The sequence below is a fragment of the Eleutherodactylus coqui genome, chromosome 10 (genome assembly GCF_035609145.1).
Source record: "Eleutherodactylus coqui strain aEleCoq1 chromosome 10, aEleCoq1.hap1, whole genome shotgun sequence".
In the NCBI taxonomy this organism is placed as follows: domain Eukaryota; kingdom Metazoa; phylum Chordata; class Amphibia; order Anura; family Eleutherodactylidae; genus Eleutherodactylus; species Eleutherodactylus coqui.
The window spans coordinates 15,572,197-15,598,483 of record NC_089846.1 but is presented as its reverse complement, the minus strand read 5'-3'; the positions used below and the strand labels follow the sequence as shown (position 1 = coordinate 15,598,483).

Sequence of the window (26,287 nt, the reverse complement as noted above, 5' to 3'; positions counted from 1 at the left end):
AACTAATTTTGCAGTCGCGTTCCAAGAGCCATAACTTTTCCATTTTTCCATTGACATGGCCATGTGAGGGCTTGTTTTTTTGCGGGACAAGTTGTACTTTTTGATGGCATCTTCTTTGGGTATATATAATGTATTGCATAACTTTTGTAAAAAAATTTGTACGGAGATTAGGGGAAAAAAAATAAATTCTGCCATTTGTTTTTTGGATTTCATTTTTCTGGCGTTCAGCGCGCAGAATAAATAGTGTGATAACCTTATTCTCCGAGTCACATGATTCCGGCAATACCAACTTTATACAGTTTTTATGTCTTGTTATTTTTGTACATTTTAAGCATTTTTTTTTCTTAAAGGTTTGCTTCTGTGTTGCCACATTCCAAGAGACGTATTAATTTCATTTTCCCATTGCCGGAGCCCCAGAAGGCCGTGTTTATTGCGGGATGAACTCCAGTCTTCATTTATCTAATTTTTAGGAACATGTAAAATTTTGATCGCTTTTTATTCCATTTTTTCTAGTGGCAAGATTAACGAAAATCTGTAATTCTGGCATGTTTTTTATTTTTTATTTTGCACTGCATTCTCTGAGCAGTATAAATAATATATTAAAGCAATTCTACAGGCCGGTACGATTCTGCCAATACCAAACTGTAATAGGTTTTTTTCTTTTTCACGACTTTTTCACACTTTAAAAAAAATAAAAAGGTGATAAAAGTTTAAATCACCCTCCTTTTGCCATATCTATAATAAAAAAATCATAAAAGAAAAATACATATTTGGTATCGCCGCGTCCGTAAAAGTCCGATCTATCAAAGTAGTGCATTATTTTTCCCACACGGTGAATGTAGTCCGGAAAAAAAAATAAAGAACGCCACAAATGCACTTTTTCAGTCACCCTGTCTCCCAGAAAAAAATGCAATAAAAAGCGATCAAAAAGTCGTATGTATTCCGGATTGGTACTAACGGAAACTACAGGACATCCTGCAGAAATGAGCCCTCGCTTAACTACGTCGACGGAAAAATAAAAAAGTTATTGCGCGCAGAAGATGCAGCAGAAAATCATTTTTAAAAATTAAATGTCTTTGAAAAAAATACAAGTACCACAGCAAAAAAAAAAAAACTAGACACGTTTGGTATGGTAGTAATCGTACCGACCTGTAGAATACAGTTATCAGGTCATTTTTGTTGCAGTTTGTGCGCCATAGTCGTTTTTTTTTTTTCATTTTACTCCACTTAGAATTTTGTAAAAGTTTTTCAGTACATTATATGGTACATTAAATAGCACCATTGAAAAATACAACTCGTCCCGCAAAAAACAACAAGACCTCATACTGCGACGTCGATGGATAAATAAAGGAGTTATGATTTTTTAAACGTGGGGAGGAAAAAAAGAAATGGGGGGGGAAAGGGGGCCGTGTGATTAAGGGGTTAAATAATGTACTAACTTCCTTCTCTGGGTCATTACGGCGCAGGGATACCACATGTGTAATTTTATTTTTAATTTTTTACAAAGTAAAGGGAGACAAGTGTTTTTGTTTTTATTTTTTTACTTTTTTTTTTTTACTTTTATTTAAGGGACTTCCACAGAGACCTATTGGGACCCCCTGATCACATTCGGGGGGTCTGATGGTGACAGCCCTTTACATGCTGCAGTAACATAGACTGCAGCATTTAAAGGGTTAACACTGCAAAGATCTGAGGTTTTCTCTCATCTCTGCTGTGTAGAGCTGGTGCCTGGCTATCCTCTGACAGCCAAGCACCAGCTCTCCCTATCACTGGCTTCTGACAAGCCGATGGTCTCTATGGCAACCTGTAAACAAAGCGGTGCAGAACTTTCAATTCAGAAGCGGGAGATTGCCGGCAGATCGGCAACTTCTTCCTGCTTCTGTTTTTCAAAGTCCTGCACTGCTCTGTGTGGGTCTGTGCAGGCAGAGTACAATTCCACAGCTTGTGGACTGGGTGTGACATGACCAATGTCATGGGGAACGGAGAATGGAGGCATACAGGGCCAGTGAGTTGGTGATGCTCTGTGGGCACTGAATTCTATTAGGGGTTCTCTTGCTGGCGATATTATGTTGGCACTATATGGCAGTGTTTTCTGTACAGCACTGACATATATGCTCCATATAGTTATATGTTCACTATATGATACTATTAGATGGACATGGTGTGGTGCTGTTTATAATAGCGTACAGCACCATTATTTGGGTACAGTATGGCGGTATTAATACTCTTACGAGGCCGGTCCACCAGCTTTATCCGGCCGTGCCTCTCTCCATAGATTTTCATTTCTTTTCTATTTACAGTACTTTGCATGGAAATCATTATTTCTTGTTCCAGACTATTTCCAAGCCTCAGCATCACCACCGAACTGACCCACCCATCCAACATGCGCTTCATGCAGTTTCGAGCGAAGGACTGCTATTCCCTCGCACTTTCTAAATTGGAAAAAGTAAGTTAAAAAAAAAGTTTCACTGGATTTTAGCATGTAGAGCATGGCGCTCATAGAGGTGTGGTGACTGCAGGATGCTCCGCCTCAGTTTATGATACCTGTCTGTCTCCTCTACCTGTATTTCTGCAGAAAGAACGAGAGAACGGATCAAACTTGGCTTTCATGTTTCGCCTCCCGTTTGCTGCAGGCCGAGTGTTCAGCATCAGTATGTTGGACACCTTGTTATATCAGGTCAGCAAAGTGCAAATCTTACATCCAATCATGTGCATCATTTCGAGGAGCATCTTGTATGATGACAAATGGTCACATTTCAAATATATGTGTAAACCTTACATGGTGAAAGTGTACCTGCATAATCAGATTCCAATAACTCTTGGAGACACCAAGTGGTAGGCAGCGGTATTGCAGAAGCAGACTGTCGCCTTGAAGGGGGACTAAGGTTTCAGACAGCTTCTGCTGAACTACTAGCTGGCGTAATCTCATCATTTCTGTAATATATTTGTATAAATAAATGTTGCTTTAGCGCCGTAAATCATGTTTGAAGTGGCTGCCACTAGGGGTCTCCTCCCTGCTTCTCTGCAATCCACTCTCTGTCATTAGGTACAGAGCTTCCCTATTAACAAGAACACAGAGACTTTTACATAGTAACAGGAGGAGGGATTATCTTCACAGGTGACCCCCATGCACTTAGCAGCTGCAGGCTGGCACATCTGCAGACACTGTGATAAGGCTCTGCCTCACTGGCTGTTACAGTGTGTTGGCGTTTGCATACAATACGCACACACATTATTATATCTAACCATTAGGCTAGACTGTCTCTAAATGTCTGATCGTCCTGAGAAAGCAGAAGGGTTGGCATTCAGATACTGGCTCCCTGCTGATTGGACCAAATCTAGTGCAATGCAGCATGAGACGTAAGGGCAAGGAACTACAGGACAGTGAACTACTGGAAGAATGCTAGGCTTCCTACAACCCCTCCCTGAAAGTGGAATGCAAACAGCAGAGCAGAAAAATAGAGACGACCACCTGAAAATCAGAACTAACAGACATGAAACAAGATGCAAACAGCAGCAAATGAGAGGGGGACCTGGAGTGGTATAGAAAACGTGCTGAAAACTCGGGTACACTTTAAAAGGGTCCCTACTCTAGCCATTTTGCTGCAGGAAGCAGACAGCTCTGTATATCTGCCAGTGATCCAGGTTGGTCCTATTGCAGTGAATGGAACTTAGCCTGCAGTACGGACCCCAGCCACTACACAATGTATGGCGCTGTTTGCTTCCTGAAGCAAAACCACTAAAAGTGGGAAAACCCCTTTAGCCCCTTCCCAATATTTGATGTACACGAATGTCACGAGTGGAAAAGAGTTCCTATATATGGCTGAATATATATACGTTAAGGTTGTTTTAAACAGAGGACAAGCATAAATTCCGTTGAATTAGATTTCTCTACAAGTACTTATAACTGTGGCGTTATAAATGTGATATTTTATAATGATTCATGTATTTCCTTTGCTCCTTGTTCAGTCCTTTGTGAAGGATTACATGATTACCATCACCAGGTTACTCCTTGGACTGGACACGACCCCAGGATCTGGCTACCTATGTGCGGTGAGTCAAACGCTTCCTCATAGACTCTAATGGTCACCAGGCTGAGCGCCCGCAAGGAGTTCGAGTAAACTGCAAATGTCCCTTAAAAAAAGCACCTGGTGAGCTGCAATTTCTACTAGGGTGCCAATCACAAGAAAAAGTTGATCAGCTGTTTGCCCCGCAGCCTGAAGGGGGTTGATCTGATATAACACTGGCCTAGTTCCAAGTTTGCAATTTCTTAAAGGGGTTATGGTATTTCCCAAATACTAGAGCTGATCCTGGTCGGACGGCGGGTTCCCAAATTTATGCTCCATTGCTTCTACTTACATTGACCCGGATCCTTTCCTACCTGCAGATGAAGATCACGGAGGATGACCTGTGGATCCGGACGTACGGGCGGCTGTTCCAGAAGCTGTGCTCCTCCAGCGCAGAGATTCCTATTGGAATCTACAGGACGCAGTCGCACATGTTCTCCACCTCCGAGGTAACGAGCGCCGTATGCTGTACTCACGGACGCAGGGGCGTAACTATAGAGGGCGCAGGGGATGCGGTTGCACCCGGGCCCAGGAGCCTTAGGGGGCCCATAAGGCCTCTCTTCTCCATATAGGGAGCCCAGTACTATGAATAAAGCATTATAGTTGGGGGCCCTGTTACAGGTTTTGCATTGGGGCCCAGAAGCTTCAAGTTATGTCTCTGTGCAGCATGATTTAGGTATGGGTACGGGTACAGATACAGATAGAGGGGGGGGGGCCTAGCTCACCTTTTGCATCAGGGCCCCTGAGCCTTTAGTTACGCCCCTGCAAGGACGTCTAATTACTGTTCTAGTCTTCATCTTTTCAAAAGCACAACAACAAAAAATGCAAAGTTCACCGTAATCTGTGAACAGACCTTTATAGTTGTGAGAGTTTACATCTAGTTGAAGCCTATTAAATTTTTTTTTCCCCTTGAGCGAATACAGGTGCCACATGATTACATACCTTGTGACCCAAACGGACCAATCAGCTATAACCTACCTCTATTAGGCTGCCTGCATGCAGGCAGATTTTTGCTGTGGAATCCGTAGCGGGCGTCCGCACCGCGAATACCGTCCATAGCATGCTATGGAAAAACGCTTTTGCTTGCACACTTGTGGCAACCAATTGCCGCTTCGGCAAACGGAGGAAAAATCGCAGCATTCTCTATTTTTGCGCGGACGGCTTCCATTAAAGTAATTGGAAACCGATCCACGGCCCGTCAGTAATTAATATTGCAGACAGGTCGCGAATTCTGCATCATTGCCTAGCAACGGGGGAAAAAAATTAATTTGAAGAAAAAAATCTGCACTGTGCATGTCGGATGGCGAGCCGCCTGGTCCATCCGCAGGACAGATGAAGTGAAAATACAGTTATCCGTGGGCACCGCTGCTGTCAGGGGGCCTTCACACTTGCGATTGCGATATCGCTATGGTTTTTTTAACGCAAATGTCAATAGGACTTTCTAATGTTAAAAACGCATCACACAAAAATCACAAGTTTGTACTCTGCGATTTTTGTGTGATGCATTTTGAACATTAGAAAATCCTATTGACATTCGGGTTAAAAAAATGCAGCGATCGCAAGCGTGCAGGCACCCTTAGGCTCAGACTCTGCTGCGGGCTCCCGTGTGCAGGCACCCTTAGGCTCAGACTCTGCTGCGGGCTCCCGTGTGCAGGCACCCTTAGGCTCAGACTCCGCTGTGGACTGCCTTGTGCAGGCAGCCTCAGGGTCAGACTCCGCTGTGGACTCCCGTGTGTAGGCACCCTTAGGCTCAGACTCCGCTGCAGACTCCAGTGTGCAGGCACCCTTAGGCTCAGACTCCGCTGCGGGCTCCCGTGTGCAGGCACCCTTAGGCACAGACTCCGCTGCGGGCTCCCGTGTGCAGGCACCCTTAGGCACAGACTCTGCTGCGGGCTCCCGTGTGCAGGCACCCTTAGGCACAGACTCTGCTGCGGGCTCCCGTGTGCAGGCACCCTTAGGCTCAGACTCTGCTGCGGGCTCCCGTGTGCAGGCACCCTTAGGCTCAGACTCCGCTGTGGACTGCCTTGTGCAGGCAGCCTCAGGGTCAGACTCCGCTGTGGACTCCCGTGTGTAGGCACCCTTAGGCTCAGACTCCGCTGCAGACTCCAGTGTGCAGGCACCCTTAGGCTCAGACTCCGCTGCGGGCTCCCGTGTGCAGGCACCCTTAGGCACAGACTCCGCTGCGGGCTCCCGTGTGCAGGCACCCTTAGGCACAGACTCTGCTGCGGGCTCCCGTGTGCAGGCACCCTTAGGCACAGACTCTGCTGCGGGCTCCCGTGTGCAGGCACCCTTAGGCTCAGACTCTGCTGCGGGCTCCCGTGTGCAGGCACCCTTAGGCTCAGACTCCGCTGTGGACTGCCTTGTGCAGGCAGCCTCAGGGTCAGACTCTGCTGCGGGCTCCCGTGTGCAGGCAGCCTCAGGGTCAGACTCCGCTGTGGACTCCCGTGTGCAGGCACCCTTAGGCACAGACTCCGCTGTGGACTCCCGTGTGCAGGCACCCTTAGGCTCAGACTCTGCTGCGGGCTCCCGTGTGCAGGCACCCTTAGGCTCAGACTCTGCTGCGGGCTCCCGTGTGCAGGCACCCTTAGGCACAGACTTTGCTGCGGGCTCCCGTGTGCAGGCACCCTTAGGCACAGACTTTGCTGCGGGCTCCCGTGTGCAGGCACCCTTAGGCTCAGACTCCACTGTGGACTGCCTTGTGCAGGCAGCCTCAGGGTCAGACTCCGCTGTGGACTCCCGTGTGTAGGCACCCTCAGGGTCAGACTCCGCTGTGGACTCCCGTGTGTAGGCACCCTTAGGCTCAGACTCCGCTGCGGGCTCCCGTGTGCAGGCACCCTTAGGCTCAGACTCCGCTGCGGGCTCCCTTGTGCAGGCAGCCTCAGGGTCAGACTCCGCTGTGGACTCCCGTGTGTAGGCACCCTTAGGCTCAGACACCGCTGTGGACTCCCGTGTGTAGGCACCCTTAGGCTCAAACTCCGCTGTGGACTTCAGTGTGTAGGCACCCTTAGGCTCAGACTCCGCTGCGGACTCCAGTGTGCAGGCACCCTTAGGCTCAGACTCCGCTGCAGACTCCAGTGTGCAGGCACCCTTAGGCTCAGACTCCACTGCGGACTCCCCTGTGCAGGCAGCCTCAGGGTCAGACTCTGCTGCGGGCTCCCGTGTGCAGGCGGCCTTAGGCTCAGACTCCGCTGTGGACTCCTGTGTGCAGGCAGCCTCAGGGTCAGACTCCGCTGTGGACTCCCGTGTGCAGACAGCCTCAGGGTCAGACTCCACTGCGGGCTCCCTTGTGCAGGCAGCCTCAGGGTCAGACTCCGCTGTGGACTCCCGTGTGCAGACAGCCTTAGGCTCAGACTCCGCTGCGTGCTCCCGTGTGCAGGCACCCTTAGGCTCAGACTCCGCTGTGGACTCCCGTGTGCAGGCAGCCTCAGGGTCAGACTCCGCTGCGGGCTCCCGTGTGCAGGCGGCCTTAGGCTCAGACTCCGCTGTGGACTCCCGTGTGCAGGCACCCTTAGGCTCAGACTCCGCTGTGGACTCCCGTGTGCAGGCAGCCTCAGGGTCAGACTCCGCTGCGGGCTCCCGTGTGCAGACAGCCTTAGGCTCAGACTCCGCTGCGGGCAGCCTTAGAAGAGGTTTAGTTAGACAGTAGAGGCCGCACTCTGCAGTATTAGTTCTTTAGTCCCACTGCCAGACATTTTGGGCATATTATCGTCCCTTTACAGGGAGTATAGCCCCTGCAGCAGGGAACCTTCAGATCACATAGTACTTCTTCCTGCATCAATCCTGAGAACTGACTAGATGACACTTAATTTACTGCTGGACACAAAATGAAGAGCATCAGATAAGTGCAGTTGGATTTTTGATTAGGTCATTATAGATCATGAAGTAACGATGTGTCTTGTCTTCTATTTCACAGCCACATGACATCAGGACGCAGGTAAGTTGTTCCCGGTTTCTGACTACTGTATGTGCCTTACCTTAATTGCAATTATAACTGGACTAGCAGTAAACCAGCGGGTTGAAAACCAGCAATTTAAGACCTTAAAAAGGTCCTGCACTCTATTTGATTGGTGCCCCAGTTGAGGTGCTACTAATCGTCAGCCTTGCAAACTTGTCCTGGAAGTGCTCTGAGCAAGGTGCCCATCGTATAAGACAGGTTGGCATTGGGATGAAACTTCCTGGACGGGGTCTGCAGCTCCACCGGGGTCCTCTGTGAACAGAAGCGAATTAAGGGCAAAGGAAATTGGGATAACAGATAGACATCCTTTCAAAGACTTGGTCCTGAATGATACAGGGTATCTGAGGATAGACGGATATCTTGCTTGTGAGGGGGCCCTGGTATCTGGCTCAGGGTGTCCCTGGTGATTTGAGATGGTGTTGGTAGCATGGAGGCTCCGGGTATAGTTCACATGGGGTCCAGGAGCCGACAAGCATGCTTCAAGTAACAAACTTTAATAAAATATTAACCCTTTCCAATCCACTGTCTGACCTCTGAAGACATGATGATTTAAGGCTGTACAGCTCCGATGTTGGAAGATGTCCGTCGGGCTTCTCTTACTGTATATTGCCAGCCTCTCTGCTGTCGGAGCCTATCCAATGTGTCACCTCATGCAGTACTGGCTTTAGCCAGCATACAGCGCTGTTGTATAACGGCAGAAAAAGAGTAAGCCCTCTAGGAAAACCAGGATACAAATTGGATTGGAAAGGGTTAAAAGAAAATAAATAGACCGTTCAAGTCCCGATCCTGGGTGACTCACCCCCGTGTACCGGTCCGCTATTATAGAGGATCCATGTTAGTGGTATTGATTAAAGTCCAGTACCCACATGTCAGGTTTCTCAAAAACCTTACCCAAAAGGCGGGGTTTCAATCTCTTTTGAAAAACCCAGTACATGGGGAAAAGTCCTTACCCACTCACCAATATTGTAGTGGTAGCTCTGCATCATATCCATATTGTTGGACAGAAAGGAGGAGGGGAGCGAGGAGTCAGAAGTCGCTCCAATGCTTGTGTCCAGCTCAGCCTTTATCCAAAAGAGACTTCTGTCCTATTGAGGAGCTCATGTCTGTAGGGCTAATCCTTTGCTCTGCAGGTTCTATCATATCAGGGAGTATCCCTTGCTCCTCATTCCACAGCATGGCTACACAGACACAGAGTATCAGCTCCAGCTCCTCACACTGCAGCATAGCTGCACAGACACAGAGGAGCAGCTTCAGCTCCTCACACTGCAGCATAGCTGCACAGACTCAGGGGAGTATCCTCAGCTCCCCATACTGCAGCATAGCTGCTGTACAGACAGAGGAGCAGCTCCAGCTCCCCACACTGCAGCATAGCTGCTGCACAGACTAACTACTTCTTGTCCCTTCTTCCTACTCAGAGAGCTGCTTCTCATTTGCTCCCCTATTTAAAGTCACAGTAGTTTACAAAGCTGATTGTTCATTTGATGTTCTAAGAGCAACAATCATACCCCCCTAACATGCTGAACACTATTAGTGGATCATTATCCTGTCTATGGCCATACTAGGACAGTATATACCCACAGGCATAGACAAAGGTATAACCGCTATCAGCTGTGAGTGGGGGTACATGATATTTTAAAATGGGTTCTGCACAAATGCCTTCAACATGCACGAAAAAAGCCAACAGATGTCTACAAGATATTTCATTCAAGATCACCAGAAATACTTCTAAGTACCCAAAACAACTCTTACGAGAGCTCTGAAGATCACGGTGACTTTGTTACCATGGAGAATAGATTATCGCTCATCACTGAGAACAAGACAAATTATCTGTAATTTTGCAACGAGCTGGACTTGGATGCAGCTTGGGTTCGCGTGGGCTTTGTACTCAGACTCCCATCCGGCTATGTTACAAGTGAAATCAATGGTGCTTGTAGTTTGTGACGCCAATTTGTAGTACGCCAGAGTGAGGGGCAGCAATGTCCTCTGACTCCCACCCTGTCATGCTATAAGTAAAGCTGATGGTGGATGTGGTCCCCGGAGGTCAGTGTAGTGTATCTTAGTGCAGATGTTCCTAGTGGGAAGGAGCGCCAGGAGATGAGGGGAACGGTGAAACAGTAGAACTTACCTTTAGGCTAGTTTCACACGATCGTTTTAGAAAAGGGAAGGGGGAGGCAATTTAGCAGCGGCTTGTGTTGCTAAAGTCCCTCCCTCCCCCCTTGCCAGCAGTTCCCATAGGTTGCGGAGGGAGGAGAGCGAGTTTAGCACGACTAGCTCTGCTAAGCTCCCACCCCGTGCCCTCCCCTTTCCAGCAGCCGGCAAGGGGCAGAAAGGGAAAGGAAAGGGGGAGGGAGTTTAGAAGAGCTGAACTCTCTACCTCCGGGCCATGGTATTCCGGGCTGTGGCGTATACACGCAGCATCCGGCCGTTTGAATCGTCGGGAAAACGGAGATGCAGTCGCGACTTGGTCACGGCTGCCTCGTGTTCATGCGACTGCAATTTGGGCGGCCGAAAGTCGCAGTGCCCGTGTGAAAGAGCCTTTATTCTGAGATTTCAAGGCAAAGCAAAGTAGTGTCCAATATAGTCCAATTCTCCTTTACATCCAAATTCCAGAGGTTTGGTGACTGGAGATACCGCTGCTATTATCAATATTCATTTCATATGTGTCGTATCTGGCAACTTTTCCTCTCTCCTCAAGTTTTAGGGAATTAACTGTCTCTGTCTTTTCCTTATTCTTCGTGTTACTTGCTTCTAGCTTTCTTCTTTCTCTGCAGCTACACCTCTCCTTCAGAACTCTGTTACTCCTCCTGAACTCTCTAGAAGCAGGCGGGAGTGTGTGTATAATATATATATACACACACATATACACTCTGGTTCGGGGGGGTTGTTGGTTCTCCAGTTACCAACTACATTTTATCAATATGATTAAAGTGAAGACCACTAGATTATAAGTTTACGTGGTGACACCTTCTAGTTCCTACAGCTTTGCCTTGCTGCAGCTTAGAATGTCCATTGTGCCATTTTTTCCTTTTCAGTCCCAAATCTCCATCAACGTTGAAGACTGTGAAGACACAAAAGACACAAAGGAACATTGGACGGCAAAACCCAGCCACAGAAACTCCACGTCCAGCGACCAATCGGAGCACCCGCTGCTGCGCAGGAAGAGTATGCAGTGGGCACGGAGACTCAGCAGGAAAGGCAACAAGCAAGCCACCAAAACGGCGGAGTGGATCAGTCAGCAGAGGCTGAACCTGTACAGGCGGTCCGAGCGCCAGGAGCTGTCCGAGCTCGTCAAAAACCGCATGAAACATCTCGGCCTCCCGACGACGGGTTATGGTAAGTGATCTCTGCTCTGAGCCGATGTTCTTGTATGTGCATGTGTTTTGTGTGTTCCATAATAAACATGTACGGGATCATATTAACCCCTTAATATACATACTGTTACAGACCTAAAGACCAGTACAATTTTTAGAATTTTTAGAATTTTTTTTGCATTAACTGGTCAAATAGCTATAATTTATATTATTTTAGGTTCTCTAAGTGATCTTGCGCTGTTATTTAATGCCAAATAGGTCTTCAATATTTTTTTCCCCATTTTGTACCAAATAGTTGTGTTTTGTGGGGGGTTTTTTATTGGCCATCTATTGCATGAAAAATTGGACAACTCCTTTTAATTGCAAATTTTGGAGTAACCACAGTGTAACATGCATGATAGGTGGATGCAAGTATTGTTAGACCACATTATCTGGATAGGTTGTAAATAGAAGTGCTTTGACTACAGAGAAAACGTGTAAGAGTATTTTTAAGCCTCTGCTCATCATTAAACCTGAGATCCACCTGAAAGCTGCCTACAGAGGTCTCAGAAGAGGGATTCCTAAAATGAAGGGGAATCTTCACTCTGTGAAGCCTCCGAACCACCTCAGAGCTAAATGATGTCTACAGGGGTTTTGATTAGAGATGAGCGAGTATACTCGCTAAGGCACATTACTCGAGCAAGTAGTGCCTTAGCCGAGTATCTCCCCGCTCGTCTCTAAAGATTCGGGGGCCGGCGGGGAGGAACGGAGAGGAGACCTCTCTCTTCCCCCTACTCCCTGCTGCAACTCACCTGTCACCCGCACCGGCCCCCTAATCTTTAGAGACGAGCGGGGAGATACTCGGCTATGGTACTACTCGCTCGAGTAATGTGCCTTAGCGAGTATACTCGCTCATCTCTAGTTTTGATGCTTTACACCGTGCCTTGGCCCCTTCATGTTAGGAATCATCAATGGCCTAAGGTTGTGGACCACCCGCAATACCATATCCATGCTGTGTATAATATCTGGGCTGTACCATTATATGATCATGAGGTAGGAAAAATACAAAATAATAAAAATAAAAGGCAACCATCAGTAGGATCGGTATGAGTGATGGAAACCATCATTATTCATCTACATGAGCAGAATATAAAGGAGCGCTACACCTAGAAATATATAACCGTAAACAGCAGATCCTTCTTGCCCCCAAGTTTACCCCAAGTTTGTCAACCCGCAGGCTTTTCTGCCTGTTTAGGAAACAAACAGTCTTGTTAATCTCTCCGGCTGATCTGTTCCATTTTTGGCTGGGAAGCGGCTGAAGGGCGAGTCTTACAACCTTTTGGTCCGGCTGTGGAGGGGAGAGGCTCCTGCTGCAGCCAGACACAGGAAGTTACGGAGGAGGAGGGGGAGCATGGCTGAGCTTTTGGGACACGGAGGGGAGATTTCTTATTACCGTATATATTTCTTTAGTTTCAATTTCAGTAGGAGAATAAGAACAAAAGGAAAGTGGAGAATTAAAGCGACTCTCCAGCCCTGGAGAAACAAAGATGGCTGCACAGGCTCCTCTGACTATGTGATTCACACTGTGCACTTCATTAGTCTAAGACACTACTGCTTAGATTAACTAGTGCTGTCCCATTATCAGTGCTGGCCATTTACAGCAACATGTAGTGTCTTAACCTGCAAATGCATGCTATTCACAGTGTGCAGCAGGTAGTCGGAGATGCTGTTCAGCCATCTTTGTTTCTCCAGGCCCAGTGGGTCGCTTTAAGGGAGGAACAGTGGAGATCCTTTTCTTAAATTAATTTTCTATGTTTAGTATTCCTTTAAAGTGATTGACCTTTTCAACCCAAAGTAGGGGCTAACCACACTGTCTTATGTACGGAATTGGGAAGTATGTCCTGGCTTGACCATGGGTCTTCTCACCCGAAGTCTGAGTATGATGCTCAGAGTTCAGGTCGGGATGGAACACACTTTTGAATTTCGTATGTAAAACAGAGGCGACATAGGTGGTTAGTCCCAGCGCCCTCGCCTACTGGGTCCTCCAGCTAAATTAGTGTGTTTGAATGAAACTTTCCAAAAACTTGTGAACTCTCAGAATTTCTGATTGCTGTGATCAGCGAGCAGTTTATGGATTTTCCATGAAGCCTGTACACCACTCCAAAAAGAACCGAATGGGTACAGCACTCAAATAAACACTTCTGCCCCTTTATTTTAGCAGTCGATGGGGGTCTCAGTGCCTGGACCTCCACCGATCGACCTTCTGACATGTCAGCGTGGCTTCAAGATTTCTTTGAAAGTTTAACTACCCTTTAAGCTCTTATGGCAAAACTAAACGGTGCTAATCCTAAAAACAACTAAAACGTCATCCATATCACAATACTGTACCCCGGTGTGCAGACACCTTTTTAGAAGATCATTTTTCTACCTTTTATGGACAGGGATTACATGGAAACCGCTTTGAAGCATCATCTGGTTAGTACTGTCCTCTGCTGAGATCACCGTAAATAGGTGTTTCCCATACTGGTCTTTTTTGATATGAACCACCTGGTCTCCAAGGGTCTTACATGGAGAACGCTGTACTGCATTGGTATGTTCTATATGTGGGTACAGAGGTAATTGTGTAGGACATTTCTGGGGATGACCTGGTAACGGAGCACCTGCAAAACAATAGTATTTCAAGGGGTATTCCAGGACTTTTACTACTGATGATCTATCCTCAGGATGGGTCATCAATAGCTGATCAGCAGGGATCCCAAGCGGTGGATCCCGGTGATCAGCTGGTTCTTAACTCCGCCTCAGTGGTCAGGGCCGAGAGTATTATAAAAAGGCTTCACTCGCATTGAATTACAGTTGGAGCCCTGACCACCGATGACTATGTCCAGCCCCGGTACACTGACAACAGGCTGGAGGATCATCTGATCAATGGGGATCCCAAGTTGCGGGTCCCCACCTATCAACTATTGATGACCTATCCTGAGGATAGTTCATCGTTAGTGAAAGCCTGAAATACATTTTTAAGTTCTTATATGTATAAAGAGTTAAAGGGGTTGTGCCAAGTTATAAAGTTTTTGCCCTAACCACAGTATAGGCCTATAGGGAATAACTTGGATTGGTGGGGTTCTCACCATTCGGACCCTCACTAATATCCAAAATAGAAGTGGTTGCGTATGCACACCTCAGCTCTATTAGTTTCAAATGCAACGCTGAAGATTGCCGAGTGCTCATACTTGGCAATTTCCGGCGCTCCTATTGAGATGAATGGAGCCAAAGCGTACAAAGTGACAACCGCTTCATTCAATCTTCTCCTTACTGCAGGGGGTACAGTGAACCCCTGTTATTGGGATTGTGGAGGTCCCAGCGTTGAGACTCCTACTGATCATAAAGTTATCCCCAATCCTGTTAATAAGGAATAACCTTATAACTTGGCACAACCCCTTTAAAGTTCATTTAATAACATACAATGAGTAAGAAGTGAGGAGGATGGGGAAGGGGTCGGCCATTTTGAACAATTGATGGCTGTAGACATTTTACCTCATTTGTAGAGAAGTGTCCACATGATCTATAACACACTGGGGCAGATATCTTGCATTTAACTATAGAGCATTCTACCTGTATATGTCCTGCTCCCAACAGGACAGTCACCAAATCTAAATTCAGTAGTCAGCCCTCTATTGGCTCCCTGTGGAACCACAACAACCACAGGTGGTCAGGACATCCCGGGAGTTGCAGTTTCACAAAGATGAAGGACGTCCGGCTGGAGACCACTGATCTATACCACCAGATTCCAATTTCCTTAGGTTCAACCACGGATTCATGTCTCCAGCCTTCTCTGACAAAGATTGTTTAAGTTTGTTTTTATAAAGTTGTTGCCATATAATAGAGGTTTGTTGTGTAAGTTGCCATGCGCCACCCACCATGTGGTAACTGTAGCTATAATAACCTCATCATATCACATAAAGTGCAGCTTCACCTTTGATTAACTTTAGCCCTACCATCAGATAATGTGGAGTCAAGCATCTCGGTGGTAGAGCTTCATTCTTTTTCTTGTTTTCAAATCTTTTTGCTTAGCATAAATCATTTCTTGCTTCGTGGAAACCGTCAACAAGCTGCTGTTGACTGATCTGTTATTCTTCTCATGCATTCTTTTATGACTTCAAGCTCCTAAACATTTCCTGCTGCACCTTCAAGGGGTTGTCCCATTTGTGGTGTTTTTTGCTGCAGGAGTTGACAGCTCTGGATATCACACAGTGGCCAGGGTTGGTACTGCAGGTTAAGTCCCATTTACTTTAATAGGAATCAGCCTGCTATACTAACCCTGGCAACTGAGCAATGTACAGAGCTGTCCACTCCCGCAGAAAAAAAAAACACCTAGAAGTGGGACAACCCCTGTAAGACGGCCATGTGTATTATTATGAAAGTAATTGCCCAGACAGCTCCGAACTTTCATCCAAACTGGAGTTAAGCATTGTAGGCCTCGATGGCGCTCTGACTCCAGTTATGATAAACTGTGGGAGATCCAAGTGTTGTGTCCGTCATGCAGGAGCAAAAAAGCATCTATATTGCGGTCGTCTTAAAAGATTATCAAGGATCAGATGTCTTTCTTCCTGCTGTCCACAGGTTGGATCTGATATCACAGCTCAGCTCCACTGAAGTGAATGTGGCTGAGCTTCAATACCACAAACACCCTGTGACCAGGAGTGGCGCTGTTTTCACATGGCACACTTTTTTAGTATCCAAAATAAACACAAACTAAAATCTACATTTTAAGACCAGCGAAGACCTATTATTAAGGTGCTACATTGCACATTATGGCCGGTGCTGAACAAAGGTGGAGCTTCACTTAAACCTGTAACTTTTGCCCTTTATGGAGGCCGCCATTTTGTGGACTGAACTTTGCATAAAGTCAATTTGTTTGTGACTGATGACCTCAGCAAGTCCTTTTGGTGATGTCATCAGCGCCAGGACAAGATCTGGTGTTACAGCCCACAAAATGGCGGCCCTGATCTTCTTTGCTGCTGATTTAGTCGCTTGCTGATCTCTCTCTCTTTCTCTCTTGTTCGTGTCTTTGCCTTTCTCTTCTGTATGTTTTCTGTAGAGGATGTAGCAAATTTAACTGCCAGTGATGTGATGAATCGGGTAAACCTTGGATATTTGCAAGGTAATTCTCCTCCTTGGGAGTCAAGCTTGACTCAGCGCACAATGTGATGACGAACATGCCAACCGGCTTTCAGGACGCTCCGCACGGCCTATTTATTGCGTATGATAGCGAGCAGCGAGGATAGAGTTACATGAGGACGCACGTACACAGGGGGATAGTACCGGACCCTTCTAGGGCTATGTTCTCATTTATGCTTTGGCGGTATACATGTGGCATATGCCCTGACATATACCTCCGACCGAAGCTGCTATATGGGCATACAGCGGCTATTGGCTCCCATTGTAAAATCACATATATTGTATAATATATATAGTTTTTTTTCACAGTCTGTATATGAAATCCTAGCATGCTGCACTTTCTTATACAGTGAAAAAAAGGCATTCTGATGCATACTGGCTCAGAATACGCCAAAAGTCCAATCTTGGCATACGCTGGGGGCCTACGGGCTCAACATGTGGCAGGGCTTGTGAGCAAAGATGGATGAAAGCTCCATATTATTTCTAGCACATTATAAGGGCCAAATGTAGAGTAAAGCATATGGGGGTCGCTCCAAAGGTGATGCCTCCTGTCTTATTATAGTGGTAGACGACCTCAGAAGTAGATGTTGGCGGTACGGCAACAAAAAGAGAACCTTCCCACCGGTATCCGGTAAATTTTGTTGCTGTGTGACAGATGGCCACAGAGGGGCAGTCTGCCAAAATGGCGTGTCATTGATTTCCTCCATGCGGAAAAATTGCACCCATTGACATTCGTTGACGTTTGTTAAACATTTATGGAGACCAAAGAGTAGAGGACAGTGAGCCGGTGGGTGGTGCAGCCTATCAGTGGCGACAGCCATGCCTATATATAGTAATGCCCATTGTCCATCATGTAGTCTGAGAAGCCGTCCCACCATGGTTCCAACACATTGAAGCTGATCTTCAGCTCCTTACGAAGTTCTCTGGTCATAATCTGCGGATGAGCTGAATGAGACGTCCCTTACTTAATGGTGGGACAGTTGTGCAGACCTCTCCGGGATGCGAATAGCCTTTCACGTTGCCACTGTTAATATGCACCACCTACCGCCTCGCCGTGCCAACTTCAACTGTTTGGTCTCCAAAAGCCTTCAGCAAGCTTCAGTGGGTGCAATGGAGAAATTTTGATGACACACCTTTACTGTTATACGCCATTTGGTCAGACTGGTCTTTTCCAATGCCAACTGTCGCATGGCTGCTAAATTTACCGGATATTGTTGGGAAGGTTCAACCTCTATTGCCGTACCGCCAACATCCGCCTCTGACGTTGTGTGCCAACATAACAACATAGGAAGCATTAGTTTCAGAGCGACCCTCTGTAGTATATGAGATATAATATGGACCGTCACCACAATTTACAGCATTATATTCCGCCAACGACCAGGGGATTAATTACGCTCATTAATTTGCAGGACGAGGCGCCTTTTATTGCACCTCCAAAATGTTGTGGCTTCATAAAAACATTGGGGCCATCTAGATCAGCAGGCTTCAACTTTTTGCTCTCCAGCCTTCCTCAAGCTACTTGCAGACATACTTGGAGAAGTAATTTAGCACCAGGTTGGAGAACGCCGATCTTAGAGAACCTTTTGTCCAATTCAGCAAAGTTCAAAAACACCAGAAGGAACACAACAGGGAGTCAAAAAAGGAAGCAAAAAAAACCCTTTGGGCCAGAAGCAAGAGCCGCCTGACAGTTGGCATTTTCCACCATTGATGCGCTCACTTATCCAAAAATAAAAAAAGCCCCAACGTTGTTTCATGGAAGTCCCCACAATAACTCGGTATATTGCCAGCTGCTCTGTGATTCTGCAACAACCACCAAAAATGTAACGTTCTATAACTACACCTCCATTATTGGTGTTGAGTACGGCACGTGTTGGTTGACCCAACGAAATAGTCATTTGACCCCCAACAAACGTCTACTCATGGGAGTAGATGACCCGCTAAACATTACTACTTGGCAATATACGTTGTGGGCTCAGATAGGCTTTGACTCACTGCATGAATGCACAGAAGGAACCAAAAAAAGCTTCTTCCATGGAGCAGAACTGGCTGCAATGACCAACAGGCCTTACCCTGACTATCTGCCAACCAACTAACCATCCCATGTTAACAGGTCTTGCCATGACCGTCCACCAACCCATACCATCCGCTGCCATACCCTGTGTGACTACCCGCAACTTCCACCATTACTAACTGGCTTTCTCCTTCTATCTCTAACCCCATACAGCACTGTGCGGTTTGTGAGTGACCATCTGCCGATCATCCCATACTAACGGGCACGTCCCATGTGCTGATACCATCCCATGTGTCTCTCCATCTCCAATACCGACACTTGTAACGTTCACTGCAACATTACAAAATGTGCCCAATACCTGTGTGATGCGGAATGCCGGCAGCTTCCCCTCGTTCTCTTCCATCCACAGGCCGCCGGTCCATTCTCCGTGTAGTATATGGACGTGTGTGATGGCGAACGCACCCGGTACCCCTGTTAACTGGCATGTGAAGACAAGGATGCATTATAATGGGCGGTCTGATGAGATATAATGCACAGAGCCTTTCTTCTCATCATGATTGTATCTGATGGCTGAACCGTTTGTGTTTGCTATGGGATGGGGGGCAGAAGCTGTTGGCGCGGCCCGTTCGGTGATGACCAGCTTGGGGAATGTTTTTGGAACTTGGTCTGATATTTTTCGTGCTCACTGAACCTTTATTTTTCCTCCTCATCTCTGCTGTGCGTAATGCATTGTTATCGAGACGGTGGCTTATAAGCGGACAGCAAGAAATACGCCATTAATCTTCCCTCCGAAAGGTTAACCTTCCATCCCGGACGCTCCTGAAGGCTTCTTTTAACACTCTCCTTTTACTTTACAGCAGCGCGAACGGAATGCGGTTTCTCCTTCAGTTCATTGTAACTTTCCACCATCAAAACATTGTAACTTAAAGCAACCCTGGACAATCAAAGATGGCCGCACCGCTGCTCTGACTATATATACTGATGCACTGAAGCTGGTGCGGCCATCTTTGTTTATCCAGGACCGGAGGGTCTCACTTAAAGGGTTGTTCAAGATCATCAAACATAGAGGCTAAGGGGGTGGTGGTCTAAATAACAGAAGCAGCATTAGTTACCCATCCTCGCTGCTTTAGAGCTTACCGCCAGTCTTGGTTTGCTCAGCTACATCGATGACATCACATCAATAATGCAAGGCTGCTGCAGCCAGGACCCGGCGCTGCAGCGTTGGGGGGGTGGGGGGGGACATAATAGTGCTTTTGTTTTTAATGATCTAAGACAAACGTTTCAAGACACGGCGGCCGTTATAACGTGTATTCATTTCAGGCAGTTGGATTCGTGGATCTACCTGATGGACGCTGAGGGTTTAACCACAAGTTGTGGTTTTTAACTCAATTTTTCCAAAACAGATGTGAAACGCAGCGGTTTAAGGAAGATCATAGTGAAGACCCAACATGACCATGAATACACCCCAAGTCATAACTCATCGGGGCTCTAAACCCCTAAAGGGGTTGTCTCACAGCAGGTCTTACCGGACATGCAGACGCCACAACCGTGGTTCATCCCGAAGTGAATGGCAGCGGGTGCTCGGGCCAGGGTCCCCCTGCCCAAGATTGGTTGACGGGAGGTGTAGTCTCTGGGATGGGGGGTCAGGGGCCTACCTATAGCTCATGTCGCAGAGTCCGCCAAGGGGATCATGTCCTCCACACAGCTCCGGCTGCTCACAAACGGTCTGTCAGCCACACTGCTTATCTCCCGCTATTGGTACCCAGTACTCCCTCTGGTTCCCTGGCTCAGTCTCATCACCAAGAGAAGCAACTGAGCTCACATCCATCAACTTAACGGGTTTCATTGTAGTCTATGCGGTGCCTGATTTCTCCCAGACCACAGGTGCCCATCCAAGGGCTGCTAACCGTATTTAAAGATACAGTACAAACAAGACGCCCATGGGCTATCTGACCCCCTTCTTACACATGCAGATCACTGCTGCATTAACTTTAATTGGACAGTTGAGATAGAGTTGGGTCCGGTGGTCCCATTAAGGTGCATAGACCGGTGGTGTGGCTGCGCCGCCATCTGCTGCCATTCACTTCAGGTTGAACCACGGCTGCGGTATCCGCAGGACCGGTAAAACCTCCTGTGAGACAAGCTCTTCATAGAGGATCTGTCAGCTTTCCAGCTGTCACACCTCCAACTGGTGACACCCAGCTGACAATTTATTCAGAAATGTTATGACCATTATGATCAATGGGGGTCCAACCGTTGGGACCACCACCTGGGAAGCAGGTCCTGAAGCAGCACTCCATTCTTTTCAATGGAGCACCAGCGATTGCTGATCATCGGTACTTGGTGATTTCTGATGCTCCTATCGATATGAACAGAGCTGCGACATGCATGCATGACCTTCGCCCTATTCATATGTGGACCTTCAGGACCCCCGTTCTCAGGATCAGTGGGGATCCCAAAGATCAGACCTCCACTGATCATAAAGTTACTCCCTATCCGTAGGATACGGTATAACTTGGCACAACATATTTTAAAAGATTTTCCTTTTGTAGGCACTAAAGATTATTCTTCATACTGAACATTGTATAACTTCCATTTTCAAGATCTCTGCTTGCTGTTACTCAATAGAAATCTTCATTTACTCCAGTGGATTACAATCTGTCCTGGCCATGTGATGGACAGACATGTGGAGGGTTCGTTACAAGGTGCCGCTCCGAGTACCGTAACGGGTTGTGATCACGGAAAATGTCACCCAATAACAGTCGCAAAGTAGAAAAAACACTAATCTTCCCGCCGTGGTAAATATGTGATGCAATGTGGCGCAGAGCCATAAGGATGATTCTAGACCCGTATTCCTTTACTTTCCACAGACGAGATGAACGATCACCAGAACACGCTGTCTTACGTCCTCATTAACCCCCCGCCTGACACACGGCTGGAGCTTAATGACATTGTGTAAGTACTCTACAACTATAACAAGAGGTGGGGGGGGGGCTTATGCAAGTAGTTTCCAAACGCTGTCATAAAGGATGGCACATTTATGTGTCCATAGGGGCTCCTACCCACTAGCGATATGTTTTCTTGTGATGCGAGAGCGAGTGAAAATGCATTATTATGAAACCAATGAATTCAATGATGGCTGAGCTCTGCCTCTGATTGGTCACAGGGCTCAGCCAATCAGAGGCAGTGCTTTCTGGGGCCGGAGATTTTTCAATCCCTGGCCGATAGAAGACGACTGCCCGGGCCGGGGAGAAGAGCTGGACAGCTCTTCTAGGTGATTTTTAAAAAATTTATTTTTTTTTTTTTTTTTTACAGCTATGCTGATTTTCAGGAAAAGGCTTATATTTCAAGACCTTCCCTGAAAATCATGCTGCGGGGGTTGCCTGCAACCCATTGCTTTCAATGAGGCCGCAGCAGCGACGACCCCATTGAAAGCAATGGAAAAGCATCCTGGATGTCTGCAACAGCTGTGACAGAGGATTCCTTCGTCCCCGCAGGTATAAAGGAATCCCCTGCCATAGCGGTCACAGCTGTGGTAGAAATCTGCGATGTGCTCCCTATGTTTTCAATGGGGCTGGCGCTATTGAAAACAATGGGTGATAGCGCAGATTTTGGTTGCATAATCATGTGTTTTCACTCACGCTCGCATCACACAAAAACCTATCGCTAGTGGGTAGGAGCCCTAATATGGATGGGTTTTCGGACCTGGACTAAGAACATGACAGGACGCTATAGTGTTCTTAGTTGGGGTCAGGAGACCCGCGGTCAGACCAGGACGCTCGTTTGTATTATCGACGCCTAAATGCAGCCACTTGTGTGAAACCGGGCAAAGGGTCAATTTTTACATTCCTTCCAATACAGTAATAAATACAGCATTTATGGGGAGGAGGGGGTTAAAAATGTCCATAAATTCCAAAGCATTAACCCCTTAGGGAACCAGCAGGTTTTTGTTTTCATTTCTTGATCCCTGCCTTGCCAGAGCCCGAAATCCTTTATTCCTCCATCTCCAGCGCTGGACGACGGATCGTGTTTGCGGGTTGAGTTGCATTTTTTTAATGGTATCGTATAATTTAGCTTCTAATAATATAGCTGCTTTTTCCCCCCTTTTTGATCAAAGCCGCTCCCGCGTGATACTTCATCGCCTAGAGCCACCCCTACATGAGGGCATTTCTGTAGCCTGCGGCTTTGGAGGTTTTTCAGGCTTTTATAATCAGATGCTTTGTGCCACATTTACGATGTGTTTTAGACACTTTCAAACACTTTTTATGTTGCCATGTCTGACCAAAGGGTTTTCCTTCGTAAAAGGGGGAATGGCCTAAATTGCACCGGAAATTGTGCCAAATTTCGGTGAGTTGTGCCAAAATTTTGGTACAATTTTCAGTGTGAACTAAAAGGTCTACAGTTCGATCGGACGGTCTAACAGTTTGAAAGTTAGTGCAAACGTAGACTAGACAATCTTAAAATGTGCATTTATCACCGTAGCTCCGCTGAAGGATAAAATCTGTCACACAGCTTAAAATAAAATACACCAAACTCCAAGCACGCTGCTATTGAACAAAAGCCCAAAAATACTAGAAAACCCACAAACACAACAAAAAACCCACACAAAAATAATTACTCCATTCTTAGTATGTTTCATGATTCCCTTTTTACAAAAAACCCCCCCAAAAACGAATAAAAGTCCAGAAAAACCACCGCAGACAAAGCAGCGTTTCCCCAGAAAAAAATAGGAAAACCTGTGAAAGAAGCCTAAATGTCCTCTTAGAAGGGATGGGGTATTTCTGCAAAAATCTGCACCAGAATCCCCCTGCCGGTTCTGCTGCCAGTATCACCCCGTGCTAAGGCCCCTGTTTTTGTGAACTAAAGTGTTGTATATTTTTGAAAATGTACCTTTTCTCCCCCCCCCCCCCTCAGATATCTCATCAGATCGGACCCTTTAGCTCACGTTGCCAACGACTCCCAAAGCCGAAAAAGCAGTAATAGTTACAAGACCGAACAAACGGGAAATCCGGAGACAAGGGATGAGACTCAGCTATGAGAGCAAGCCCGACTCATGGATTCGGTGCCGAACCCTAAACATCCTGTAGAGGCCGCCATGAGTCAAACCTGCGCTGAACTTTATCATGGAATGAAAGACTTAGAGGATTCCCGATGGTCTTCACTGCCGACGACAAACACCGGCCACCTTCTCCAGACATGGATGACATCACGTGGCATCGATTCCTGGCAACGTCAGATGGAAAACAAAAACTTTTTTGTACCACTTCAATAACTTTCAGTCGGCGCCGATCCCGTACTGCAGCACGATTACCGATTTTAGCTTTTATTTTTTTATATATTTTTTTCTTAACTTCAAAAACTTTTCCAAAAAGTTCTGAACGCGAAACCACAACCGGTTCTGTAATTATTTAACTAGGCAAGTCCAAACCACAAGTGGGGCACATGGCGCCCGCACATCTCTGAGAACCTCCATCATCGCCTGTATTTTTCTTTTCTCAGCTGAACAAAGCAAAAATATTTTGTAGTTTTTGCAAATCATATTTAGATTTAGTTTTCTGGATCTAGTAGCTGATTGGCCTACGTATAGGAGGCTGCCATATAAAGAACTATGTACAGTATTGCTTTACCACAGTATATCATGTAGGGGGAGAAGCATGTACGCAAGGATGGTTACTAGTATATCATCCTGGGCATGTCATACTAATGCATTTGAATAAACCCCGCCCCCTGACTTATAGCCACTCCTACTATATTAATAGTTCTGTCCATTTAACATATAGTTAGGTTTGGGGGGGGGGGGGTTGGTACGTCACCCAGTTTGCCACCTTCTGCCCATAATGGTGCTATGTGCCTTATTCCGGTCAAACATTCGGAGCGACATCCATCAGTACGTGCCAATTTTTGGAATTTTTTTTATATAAAATCGATTTAATGAAATGTTTTCCACCCTCATCAATTTCAAAAGCACAGAAAGCAGGAAAACTAAGCGGAGCCGGGCAGCTAACGGACTGCGCTGCGGGGAGGAGAGTGCGGCTCTTGGTTTATTCTTGTACCTTTATGGATTTGTTCGGGTAGATCCACATTTTTAGTTTTTTTCTGTCTGCATATCACATCATGGTGCCCAGGTGCCTGGAAGATCGTTGAACACCCGTGTATGGGGTTCCCGTAGGACCTTACCAGTATTAATACCCACGTGACGAGGAGGAAAATAATCTACATATGCTTCGCAACGCAAATGTGTATTAATGATGCGTTTAAAGGGGTCGTGCCAACTTATAAAGCCCCCCCTATCTACAGCATAGGGGATTGACTTTATCACCGGTGGGGGTCCAATCACTGGGACCTGCACTCATCAAGAAGGTCCTCACATAAATGAAGCAGGGGTTGCACATGAATGCCGCCGCTCCATTCATTTCAGTGGGAGCCCCAAGGATTGCCGAGCTTTGTACATGGAATGAATGAAACAGTGGCACGCATGTGTGACCTCCACTCCATTCATATGGGACCATTCTTGGGATCGTTGAGGGTCCCCGGGGTCAGACCCCCACCAATCTTAAATTCTAAATTACATTAAATCCTACGGACAGGGGTAAGTTTATAACTTGGCACAACTAAGGCATGATCATAGCAAATAGTCATCATTGTGAACTTCTTACCACCTTCTCCGTGTATCACCAGACATGTAATCCGCAGTCATGGTGAACTCCGCTTCATCCGTCCTCTGCTGATCGGTAATATACAGTGGCAAAACAAATATAAGTGAACCCATTGGATTTACCTGGATTTCAGCACTACTAATAAAACGTGGTCCAATTGCGCTTCTCTATAATTATGACTTGTATTACACTCTAACACAGACAGTTGTACCGAGTAATCATTCACAGAGCACGGAGAAAAAGTAAGTGAACCTCTGTGTTAAAGAGCTAATTGGCAAAGTAGTTTCGGTAAGGTCTGGCTTCCATGCAAACAGCCAGGTTAGAAGATTTGTTTTGAAATGGCCAAGTCAGAGTCCTGATCTTAGGCCGATGGAGATGCTGTGACGTGACCTGAAGAGGGCTGTGCGTACAAAGCATCCCAGAAATATTGATGAACTGAAACAGCATCCCAGAAATATTGATGAACTGAAACACATTTGCAGGAAGGAATTGTCCAAAATTTCTCCTCAACGTTGTGTCAATCATACTTACAACTGCAGGAAACTATTTGGTGGTGATTGATGGTGAAGTAGGATCTATAGATTATGAAATTCAAGGGTTCATTTATTTTTTCTCCCTTCCCTGTGCATGATTACTGAATGTGCTCAATAAAAGACTTGAACAATACAGCGGGCCAGATGAGGTCATCAATAATCAGAGGACCCAGGGGCAGCACTAAAATCAATGGGAGTGCTGCGCTGCTCCTCATGGTCAGGATGTCCCATCCTGAGTAGGAAGTTTAGGGGCAGCGCGGCGCTCCCATTGATTTCAGTGCCGCCCCTGCATCCTCTGATCATTGATGACAATGTCCAGCCTGCTGCAGAGTGCAACAGGCTAGACTATCGGCTGATGAAAGGGAGTCTCGAGCAATGGACCCCCCTGTCCATCAACCACTGATGATCTATCCAAGGGACAGGTTATCAGCTAAAGTAGACCGGAATACCCCTTTAAATTGTGTTTACCTATAGTTGTGACTTGGAGAACAAACAGACCACATTTTATTAGTAATCAATTCAGAAATCAGGGAATTCCAAAGGGTTCACTTACTTTTTCTTGCGATTGTGCATTCCATAGGTTATAAGTAGGAAACG

General features: G+C 46.6%; 1 protein-coding gene across 6 annotated transcripts in view; it reads left to right on the top strand.

The window, feature by feature from the left end:
- KCNT1 (potassium sodium-activated channel subfamily T member 1) overlaps nucleotides 1-25,859 on the top strand; it is a 295,306-nt gene extending 269,447 nt beyond the window's left edge. For 4 of the 6 annotated variants that reach the window (XM_066580376.1, XM_066580374.1, XM_066580372.1 and 1 more), the window contains 9 exons: nucleotides 2,335-2,446; nucleotides 2,576-2,677; nucleotides 3,970-4,053; nucleotides 4,388-4,516; nucleotides 7,981-8,001; nucleotides 11,055-11,355; nucleotides 16,411-16,473; nucleotides 21,372-21,456; nucleotides 23,416-25,859. In XM_066580376.1, coding sequence (XP_066436473.1) covers nucleotides 2,335-2,446; nucleotides 2,576-2,677; nucleotides 3,970-4,053; nucleotides 4,388-4,516; nucleotides 7,981-8,001; nucleotides 11,055-11,355; nucleotides 16,411-16,473; nucleotides 21,372-21,456; nucleotides 23,416-23,539 — 1,021 coding nt within the window. In that variant the 3' untranslated portion in view covers nucleotides 23,540-25,859. The remainder of the gene's footprint in view (nucleotides 1-2,334; nucleotides 2,447-2,575; nucleotides 2,678-3,969; nucleotides 4,054-4,387; nucleotides 4,517-7,980; nucleotides 8,002-11,054; nucleotides 11,356-16,410; nucleotides 16,474-21,371; nucleotides 21,457-23,415) is intronic. The other 2 variants (XM_066580375.1, XM_066580373.1) reach the window with 1 other exon arrangement.
- The last annotated feature ends 428 nt before the right edge of the window (nucleotides 25,860-26,287 follow it).